The sequence below is a fragment of the Gadus macrocephalus genome, chromosome 2, assembly GCF_031168955.1.
Source record: "Gadus macrocephalus chromosome 2, ASM3116895v1".
NCBI lineage: Eukaryota > Metazoa > Chordata > Actinopteri > Gadiformes > Gadidae > Gadus > Gadus macrocephalus.
Window position 1 is genome coordinate 2,289,540 of NC_082383.1, and position 10,693 is coordinate 2,300,232.

Here is a 10,693-nt window from a genome sequence, read left to right on the forward strand (position 1 = left end):
AATAAAGTCAAGTCAATCAGGTTTATAACATTTTATTAAAATGGAATTCAAACTTGTGTACAGGGACACATACACATATAGCACCACATACCTAAACTACATTTTTATTTGTTCCACACCCGGCATCAAAAGAGGCTCTCTAGTGGTTCCTCCCTCTGCTGTTCGAGCCACCAATAATACAATAACAAGTACATACGTCATTCTGATAAAGCCAAGAAATTCAAACTCACAAGCAGTCAAGTAAGATATTTAATCTCACTGTATACAAATGTCATCCATATGCCAACTGATTGGTAACAGTAATCACATGCATAGCTTATTTAAACACAAACAGACGGGATAAGGGAAAACAAGTCATTCAGTCAAACTATTTGATATGTAAAACTATTACTTATAAACTCAACACTAAGAAAAAATATATACAGGGACAATTGTGAGGCAATAAATCAGATCTGTTCTGTAAAGCACTATTCGAAAGTTCGATTTTTGAAACTTTTTAAATGATAAAATAGCTGGTTATTCATAACCTTTACTCTTTTTTTCAAAAAAGGCATTGAATTAACTTAACGATACTGTGACACATTTAATTGTGCGCAGTCCACAATCAAAGCAGTGTCCCCATTTCTCTTTTGCAAAAAAAAATAACCTGTATATTGTTTTCAAGGCACATGACAATTTGAATAAAGAATTTGGTCTAAATGGTACGGTGTTGTTCCTGGCGATGGTGTACTCTATCACGGTAGCGGTGACTCGTCGTACACATCCCGGCCAGGCTCCTCTTCAAACGTCACCTTGCCATCGTCAGCGTCCAGCTGTGACATACACACACATCCCATTACAAACTAAACACCTCAGACAGTAGACACTTTAAGACAAACAGGGCTGAATGCACTCGGACGAGGCAGTGGGGGCAAAAAGCAAAAGCCACATACTACTTAAAGCTCGAGATAATATATATTTTCTTTCAGTTCTAATGTTAGTGTTAATAAAAGTCTAATTAAATTCCTTTTAACTGGCAGATCTATGGTATGGCAATACATTCTTCAAACCTGAATCCAAAAGATTCAAGAGTTATTCTGGAAATAACACACGGAATAAAACATGATGGGCTCCCGGGAATTATTTTCATGGGTGACCCCATTTCGGTCGTCACTGGCTCGTCTCTTAAGGCTTCCACCGTTAGTCGGGCGGCCGACTCCCGCCCCCCCCAGTCCCCCAAAAGTCGCCGGGTCCAATCCCCGGGTATTTGCAGCCGACTAGTCACCTGCCCCCTCTACCCGCTCCTCTATTAGTGCCTTGCATCTCAGCAAGGGAAATCAATTCCCTTCTTGACCAAAGCGCTCTGCTACGAGCTACCCTACTAATTAGGTCTCAGTGAGGTCATAAAAGATCCCAGGGCGCTTATCGCAAAGAGTAGGGGTTCCCCCGGTGTCCTGGCTAAAACTGCCCAACCAGGCTCATTCAATCTGGCCCCCTAATCATCCTCCTGTATAATTGGCTGAATCATTAATTCCCTCGCTCTCCACCTCAAGCTGGTGTGGGGTGAGCGTTCTGGCGCAGATTGGCTGCCGTGCATCACCCAAGTGGGTGCTACACACTGGTGGTGGTGAGTGAGGTCCCCCCCGCTTCACTGTAAAGAGTCTGAGCGTCAAAAAAAGCGCCAATCAATTATTATTAGTATTATCAGCTGTACGGAGTGGTTTTCCCCCTGAGCGATACTTACACACTTCATCTCCAGGGTGGAGAACAGTCGGCCGGTCATTAACATGCGCAGTGGGATGGTCATGATGAGGACGAAGGGGAGCGCCAGGGAGAAGGGGCTCATCTTGACCGCCCACAGGACCCCCAGACATACCAGCTGGATCAGCGTGAACATGTGCATCCGCAGGGTTTTTACCTGCAGACAAAGGGAAGAATAGATGCAAGATACAAGATAGTTTATTGTCATATACACAATGGAAACATAGTTTGCACTGGGCAATGAAATTCTTAATTTGCAAGTTCCCTTCACACAATATATATATATATATATATACACACATACATACTTAAAATATAGTAGACAAATAAACTAAACTACTAAAAATATCTGTACAAAGAGCAGAATTTAGTTAAACAAAAACAGTTAAATATAAGGTGCTGTTTAGCAATGTTCGCATACAGCAGAAGGCCCTGAAAGACATTGAAATAGAGAAGTTTTTGAATATATACATTGGATATTGAATATTATAGATGCTTTTTTTGCATATTCATTTGAAAGTATGTGATCAAAGATATGCATTGCACCCTCTTGGTGAATAAACGTATTATAGCTGGTGTCCTTCACCAGTGTGCATGTGTGTGTGCGGGCGAGTGCCTGTGTGTGTATGCGTGTGTACATGACGGGACTTACTTTGGTGGCGTAGGCATCTGCAGGATGGTATTTCTTGGGTACCATCATCAGGAGGATACGGTCCCACATCTGAATGCCGCTGAGGGAGGTGATACCCATGTAGAGGAAGATACCAAACAGGGCCGTCATGGGAATCATCTTCAGAATGGGCTCCATGTAAATAGACACGCCTGGGGGGGGGGAATACACGGAACACATAAAGGCTCACCGACAGTAGAAGTATGACTTTAAGGTTGCCACAATTACAACTGAAAATACTACCACTCATTTCACAACCGAAACCTCTTATTGCCTCTGCTACAATCCGAGGAGGCCGGGGCAGTAGGGGTTGTGGTACTCACCAACCAACATGGCCACCAGGATCCCACTGACCCTCTGCTCCAGCACCTTCTCGATCTCCGGCTTGGGGCCCTTGGACATGACGGTGAGGGCGTTGGCGTGGGTGACCGAGCGCACCGTGGCCGCGCTGAGCCAGGGGACCCCGAAGAGGGAGGAGATGCCCCCCATGGTGACAAGGATCAGCAGGTCAAAGTGGAACCCAGAACCCTTTACCATCTTACGCTCCGGCTTGCTCACGATGAGGCTATGGGCGGATCGGAGAGCGAGAGCGAGAGCGAGAGAGCGAGAGAGCGAGAGAGGTCAAAGGTGAGGTGATGAAATGGGAGGGGCACGCTTTTTGCATGGCTATTTTGGTTCAAATTCAGAAAAAAAAACATGTGCATTGTTTTGTATTGGACTGAATATTGAATGTATTAGGAATCCTGACATTACACAGAGCAGTTATAGGCTGTTTTGCTTTGTTTGTTTGTTTGTGCAGATGCAACGATGGTCTACGACAACGCTGTCTGTAAGACAGACTCTTATGGAGCCACTGGCAAAGCAAAAATGACGAGCCACGCCACAAGCTGGCCGGTGAGCAGGTGGACGTTCCTGTCACTCACGTAGTGATCTGGGACTCGAGGAAGATGAGGATGAAGACCAGCAAAGCCGGGACACAGCAGGCGGGCATCATCCAGATGGGGAAGTCCTTTTTGATCCCCATGGGGTTGATGAACCAGCCTCTGACCGCTGGGTTGGTCACCTGCACACCTTCCGGCACAACCAGTTTCTGCAGGATACCGTGGGGTAAGGTTAGGGCTGCTCGATAATGGGAAAAAATCACGAATATTTTGATCAATATTGAAATCACTATTATATACTGTTCAAAATATAATTTTTTGAGTTTGAACACATGATGTATTTATTCAGCATGTCTCTCCCCAAAAAACACATTGTAACTGAGAATTTTGCCTTAAAACACAAAATGGTCAAAAAGAAAATGTTCAAATCTAAAATAATGAACAGTTGTATGCAGTCGTTTCTATAAAACGTTTAATGAAGAAAAGAAAAAAATCTAAAACTTGTTTATATTAGTATTGTGATCGTTTGACGCAAAAATTGAAATCGCGATCAAAATTCGATCAATCGCCCATCCCTAGGTAGGGTAACGTTAACGTTAACGCGTGGTATTATGGCTTATGGCTTCAATTTGATACCTTATTATGAGGGCCACATGGCACCTACTGACATATTTGTTTTTATAGTGGAATTTCTGACCAAACTGTCAGTGAACTGATAGGTAGGGGGTGTTTATCTTCAAATACATTTTGGACTGTGTTGACAACGTTCTTTACACTGATTTTACTATTTGGCATACTTTTAAATACACACTAGGAATATACAATATGGATGAACCATGAAGTCATTACTATAATCATAATTATACAATATTCCTGCTGTCTGCACAAAGATACATGAGCAGACATTTTGCTTATCTGATGTATTTTTCTGATGCTTACCTGGGTGTAAGCATCGTTGATGTTGATGTCAACTGCGATCATGAAGAAAATAGCGATGGGGACACCAAAGTCTCCAATCAAACGACGGATCTAAAAAAAATAAAGAGCAAAACAATAAGACAGCATTCTGATTGTGCTTGATGACACAGAAGCAGCAGATGTTGAAATCGTATTATATTCACGTTGAAGGTATTGCTATGCGTTTAGAGTAGAGCTGTCAGTTAAACGCGTTATTAACGACGTTAACGCAAACCAATTTTAACGGCGTTAAAAAAATTATCGCGCGATTAACGCAAATATTTTATTTACAAAAAAAATAAAAAATTTTTTTTTTTTTTTTTTTTTCTTTGGCTCAAAACAAAGAAGCAGTAGCCTGACTGCTATGTTCAAATGACATTTGTTCAAAGCAGTCGTTTAATTGCACTATAGGCTCTTTTTTTGTATCGTCCTGTTTTGATCAGTATATGCCAATGTTGTTATCAATAAAAAATCATTTGCACAAGACAAGCCGATGCACTTCACCATGTTGATAAGAGAATTAAAATGAGAAGAATTATGGGACAAAAAAAATCAAGGGATATTTAGCATAGAAAAATAATTTGCGATTAATCGCGAGTTAACTATGACATTAATGCGATTAATCACGATTAAATATTTTAATCGCTTGACAGCTCTAGTTTAGAGTGAATGTTACACCATTCCTGATGTTACACCGTCAGGTAGGTAGAAGCCGGAAGGCTGTTCTTACCGGGCCTGGGAGGTAGTGGCCGTTCTTGAAAATACGCAGGAAGTAGGCGATGAAGAAGCACCCGAACATAAGGCACATGGACAGCAGAGCAGTGTTGGGGTAGACTGGTGGTTTATGTTCCACGTTAGCGGAGGGTTCGTAGTCCGCGTGGTGGAAGGGGTTTTCAATGCTGTCGTTCAGCAGGGCGTAGTTCAGGATCAGAGGGTGGGCTTTGAAGATCTGCCATGACCAGAAGAGGAAACTGTGAGCGACTGCATTTGTGAAGCACACAACGAGTCAAAAACCCGTGTTGTCATGGCTGCTTGGTGACCGATGCAGTTGGCTAAAGCTTTGGTAGTATGGATGAAGGAGGATGAGGTGACGAGACCTTGAAGAGTTTGCTGAAGGTCTCGTAGATGAAGATGAGGGAGATGAGGATGGAGAAGATCTCCTGGGTGAAGCGGGAGATGTAGCGCACCAGGAAGCTGCCCTCCACGGCCACAATGATGAACACGATGATCACCAGCCACATGCCCACCCAGACGCGGCCCACGATGTATTCGATTTCCTGGGTCTTGCAGAACTGGAGTGGAACAAAAACGAGGGAACATATGATGATGATGCATGTACCTGAGTTTCAGCACCACAGAGATGGACACTCTTTTTCTCAAGAGGTTGTGCCAATGATCAAAGGTTTCCAATGGCCAGAGATTTGGTGAAGGCATTCCTATGCTTGACTGGTATTTAAAAACACAACTAACTAACTAACTAGCTAGCTAGTAACTGAACTAGCGAAATATCAAACACACTAACTCACAACTTACTTGCTAGCTAATGAACAAACAGCTAATTAACAACTTACATGCTAGCTAATGAACAAACTAGCAATCTAATTAACTAGCGAATGAACAAACTAACTTCTCATTTGCACTAAGTTAGTACTTTTTTTTTATTTATTTTTTTATGTTGGGTTTGTCCTTGTGACGACACAGAACAGAATGCATTGTGTTGAGCGATTGGGTTAACGCGTACCGCGAAGAAGGCCTCTTCAAACACCAGCAGTGGTCCGGAGAATCCCACCACCAGCACTGGCTGGGCGGCGATGAGACAGAAGATGATTCCCTGGATGCAGGTGGACACCATCAGCTCTGACACCCCCATCCACTTTTCAGTTTTGTCGGCTGGTGATGGGAAAACGCAAGGGAACACACACACACACACACACACACACACACACACACACACACACACACACACACACACACACACACACACACACACACACACACACACGGTAAGTTCAAACTAACAGACTAAACAAACCTACAAAGAATATTGTTTGGGCATTGTGGAGAAAGAATTTACAATTTCAAATTGTTTAAGGCCGAAAGTTGAAAACACATAACGATCAAATACGCCGAGAGTGGCGAGTGGCCATAACATCTTTCTTTGTATTTCACAGCTTTTTAGCTCGTCCAATTTCGTTCAAATTAAAAGAAAATGGAACCCATGGCCATTGATCATGAATCATCGTTCATTAGACACCGATAACCCGGATCCCGTCCCACATGACGGGACACTCACACAGCAGTCCTCCGAAGGTGATGGCCGGGGACAGGGCGGCGAAGTAGATGAAGATGACGGCGGCGAGGACCTGGGGGTTCAGGGCGTCCGTGTAGTCGCTGATGTAATGGCGGTAGCGCCGCTTCAGGTCCCGGACCATGCCCCCGAACGGGTAGCCGGTGCGGGCCAGGGGGTCCTCCCGGGGGGGCTCGGGGGCCTTCTCAGCTACACATGGGGACCAGACCAAGGAGACGTTAACCAGACGCATCCAGGAACCGTGGAGCGGACATCGAGGTTGGATGGGTGTTATTAAAGAGCAGGTGGGTCGTTACTAAGGAGCAGGTGGGTCGTTACTAAGGAGCAGGTAGGTCGTTACTAAGGAGCAGGTGGGTCGTTACTAAGGAGCAGGTGGGTCGTTACTAAGGAGCAGGTAGGTCGTTACTAAGGAGCAGGTAGGTCGTTACTAAGGAGCCGACAGGTAGGATGCAGACATTGGGGTTAAAAAAGACCCATCGCCTTGTAGATAAGAGTCAAACGGCCTTTTCGAACTGTGTCGCCATAGGGGGTCAGTGGGTTTATACATGGCCACAATGCAACTCAAATCCTTTAAATATGTATGTCTTCATGCCTTGTTTCATTTGATCACCAGCATGTTCGGAGACCACAGAAAGGGGAATGCATTATTTATGGGAAATGTACAGTGGTTCGAAGTGGCTATTAAAATAATGTATTGCTTATTGTACTGCACACAATATGAAGTGGGTCGTCCACAGTACCTTCACAGATGTGTCAAACAGTTTTGGATAACCTGCTGTTAGGAAATACCCTGGGTGGAACCCTTTAGGAACCCCTGCTTCTAGAGCAATATCCTGGCTGAAAGACTTTAGGAACCCCTGTTTCAAGAAGAATACCCTGGGTGGAACAGTTTTGGACCCCCTGCTTCTAGAAAGATACCCTGGGGGAAGTAGTTTAGGAACCTCTGCTTCCAGAAAACAACCCTGGTCGAAACGGTTTATGAAAATCCCAGAAAATCAGTCGGAATCAGTCTCTTGATCGGAATATCTGATGCATTCAAGACAAAAGAAGACTGTCACAGAGTATTCACACATATTGACCTAGAGCCCGGTCTCCAAAGGCGATCCTCGTGTCGGCTGGACGGAGCCTCTCCTGCAGCATCTTCTTCTGGAAGGTGATGATCGGCTCCAACATCCCCTGGTCCTGGATCTCGGTGGGCGGGATCACGATGCTGGAGTCCATGAAGTCAGCGATGGCATTGGTGAGCTCCTGGTCGGTCCTGGCCAGGTACGCCTCCAGGCTGAACACCTAGGAGACCGGCGAAGGGAGAGGAGGTTATAGTGTGTAGTATAACTGCATATTCAGTACTGTACGGCTTATCTGCTTTCCCGACGTGTTGGTGCTATGTTGGGCATTTCACACCCGGAGGTTGGTCATTGTTATTAGTGGTTCCAGCACTCAAGATACAGGGAACCCTATAGTGTTTGTAGATATTTTTATTTCGGTATTTTTGAATCATTGTTCTCAGTTTCTTGCCTTTAGTCAATTGCCTACAGAGCTGGTTTATGCCAGAGACCCGAAACGTGGCAGGCATGAATTGAACACTTGACTTGACTTGAATGTGAAACAATCTCAATAAACTTTATGTTTATTTTCTGACATCATTCATAGTAATGTTAGTCCCTCATGTATTTCATTGTGGTGGGATCTCTCTCTCTCTCTCTCTCTCTCTCTCTCTCTCTCTCTCTCTCTCTCTCTCTCTCCCCCCCCCCCCTCTCCCCCCCCTCTCTCTCCCCCTCTCTCTCCCCCTCTCTCTCTCCCTCTCCCTCTCCCTCCCTCTCCCTCTCTCTCACCCAGTCGGCCATCAGGGCGCCCATGGCGCGCCCGCTCTCGTGGTAGTCCAGGCCGCTGTCACTGGGGCCCGCCAGGATGAAGACGAAGCGCACGGGCACAGGGGCCTCCAGGACCGCGTCCATCACCACCGAGTCGGAGAGCCGCACGAAGGCCACCACCGGCTTCTGCAGCACGTCCACCACACCTGCACACACACACGCAACAGGAGGCAGACACACACACAGACACAGACACACACACACACACACACACACACACACACACACACACACAAATATTAGTCTTTGGACATAGAAGTCCACAGAAGTTGGCTTAGGTAAGTGCTTGGGTGTGTGCGCGTGTATGTGTGTGTTCTTTGCGTACCGGAGAGGACGATGGAAGCCTCCATGTTGTCGGACGTGTCTCTCTGTAACAGAGAAGGTTTAAGCGTGAGGTGAGATCAGTATTAAAAGACCGTTTGGATGCCAGGTGAGGCTGGGTTACGTTATCATGGTGTGGTACCTTCTTGGGCACGGAGAAGGTGGTCATCTCGATGTCTCCTGAGGGGGGTGCCTCTGCTACGGGCGCAGTTCCTACTTGGCTATGAGGATTTAAAAACAGGAAAGCATGAACGAGAGAAAACTAAACAAACAGAAATTATTACACAACATTACCTTAAGCGTCTCTAAGTAAACCTTTATATTCCTATGTGCTTAAGGGTAAACTAATATTTTACCGAAAGGTTGCTAGTTCGATCCCCAGAGTGTTGATGTGTCCCTGAGCAAGACACTTAACCCTAACTGCTCCCGACGAGCTGGCTGTCGCCTTGCATGGTTGACTCTTCCGTCAGTGTGTCAATGTGTGCATCAACCGATGTAAGTCGCTTTTGGATAAAAGCGCTGAATGTCCTAATTGTAATTGTGTGCGGCGTCTACCTCCGCCTCATCAGCAGGGACCTCAGGAGGGACTCTCGGTCGCTGGCCCGGATCTCGTCCTTGTTCAGCAGCTCGTCCACCGCCCTCTCGGCTACGGCAGACAGAGAGCTGGCGTCCAGGTCCAGGATCACCGCGCCTGGGGTCAGGTGGATGCATGTCAACAAATCGATCAGTCTGTCAGATAGACACACCAAGATACACCAATTGTGTGTGTCTATCTCTCTGTCTGTCAATCTCGCTCTAGCAATCTATCTATCCGTCAGTCTTTCCCTCCGTCAGTATCTCTGTCTATCTTCGTGTCAGTCAGTCAGTCAGTCAGTCAGTCAGTCTGTCTGTCTGTCTTTGTTATGACAGAGTTGGATCCTGGTTCCCCGACATTCCCTCAGTCCAGTGTGTGAGTGAGTGAGTGAGTGAGTGAGTGAGTGAGTGAGTGAGTGAGTGAGTGAGTGAGTGAGTGAGTGAGTGAGTGAGTGAGTGAGTGAGTGAGTGAGTGAGTGAGTGAGTGAGTGAGTGGGCGAGTGAGTGAGAGTGAGACCTGTGCTCATGGTCTTGCGGAGCTGGATCAGGCTCTTGAAGGTGAGGTAGGAGACGTGGGCGGAGCTCCAGACGCCGGTGGCCGGGGTGACGTTCTCCTCGTAGCCCAGCCAGCGGGCCGTCTCCTGCCAGCTGCTGCCCTGAAGCTCGTTCAGCTCCACGTAGGCCTGCGGGGACCAGGGGAGCTGTTAGCCTGCTGGTGGCCTCCCGTAGGCCTGCTCTTAGCCTACTAGGGGCCTACTGCAAGTCCCGCCTACTCAGTGGGAGGGGGTCGTTTTTACACACTGCACCTTTAAGTTGGTGAGCCTGGGATTTGTGGTAGGCAACCACTAGTCTAGTCAACAATGTGAATGAATGGAAAGAAGGACTCCGATAGGTTTACCTGGGCATCTCCTCTGGTTGTGGCGTTGGTGTTCAGGTTGAGGTAGGCTATATGAAAGGGAAAGGAGATAAATTAAGAGAGGAAGATAGAAAGTCAGCAAGGGGAAGGAATGAAAAGGAAGGAAGGAAGGAAGGAAGGAAGGAAGGAAGGAAGGAAGGAAGGAAGGAAGGAAGGAAGGAAGGAAGGAAGGGAGGGAGGAAGGAAGAGAGGAAGAAAAATTAAAGGAAAGAAGAGTAAAAGAAAGATCACATGTCACGGCTTTGCCGTAGTGGAAAGTATTTGGTCAAACAACAGCCCAGTGAGGCCAGTGTTGGGTCCAACCGTAAGGCCAAGTGGACCAGCCTACCTTCTGAGTCAGGAGCGATGAAGATGTTCTCCATTGGAGACTCCTCCTCCTCCTCCTCCTCCTCCTCCCCGTTCCACCTCCTCTGCTCCAGGGCAAAGCTGGGAGTGGGCAGACATGCAGCCAGTTAT

The 10,693-nt window shown here is 46.4% G+C and overlaps 1 protein-coding gene across 1 annotated transcript; it reads right to left on the bottom strand.

The window, feature by feature from the left end:
- Nucleotides 1-16: 16 nt before the first annotated feature.
- On the bottom strand, nucleotides 17-10,693 carry slc4a1a (solute carrier family 4 member 1a (Diego blood group)). The gene is made up of 18 exons (XM_060069845.1): nucleotides 10,566-10,693; nucleotides 10,220-10,266; nucleotides 9,839-10,004; nucleotides 9,304-9,439; nucleotides 8,891-8,969; nucleotides 8,753-8,795; nucleotides 8,389-8,573; nucleotides 7,636-7,843; nucleotides 6,542-6,745; nucleotides 5,990-6,138; nucleotides 5,346-5,540; nucleotides 4,979-5,197; nucleotides 4,231-4,320; nucleotides 3,334-3,500; nucleotides 2,734-2,975; nucleotides 2,393-2,562; nucleotides 1,724-1,897; nucleotides 17-812 (listed from the first exon to the last, which is right to left on the bottom strand). The coding sequence occupies exons 1-18, from the start codon at nucleotides 10,597-10,599 to the stop codon at nucleotides 735-737; spliced, it is 2,586 nt and encodes an 861-aa protein (XP_059925828.1). The 5' UTR covers nucleotides 10,600-10,693; the 3' UTR covers nucleotides 17-734.

Excerpts from the sequence above, each read along its gene's own strand:
- slc4a1a (XM_060069845.1), bottom strand. The coding sequence starts at position 10,599 with ATGGAGAACATCTTCATCGCTCCTGACTCAGAAG. Across the intron at positions 8,796-8,890 it reads CCTTCTCCGTGCCCAAGAAG|AGAGACACGTCCGACAACAT; the intron begins GTACCACACCAT and ends TCTCTGTTACAG. Across the intron at positions 1,898-2,392 it reads CAGATGCCTACGCCACCAAA|GTAAAAACCCTGCGGATGCA; the intron begins GTAAGTCCCGTC and ends CTTTGTCTGCAG.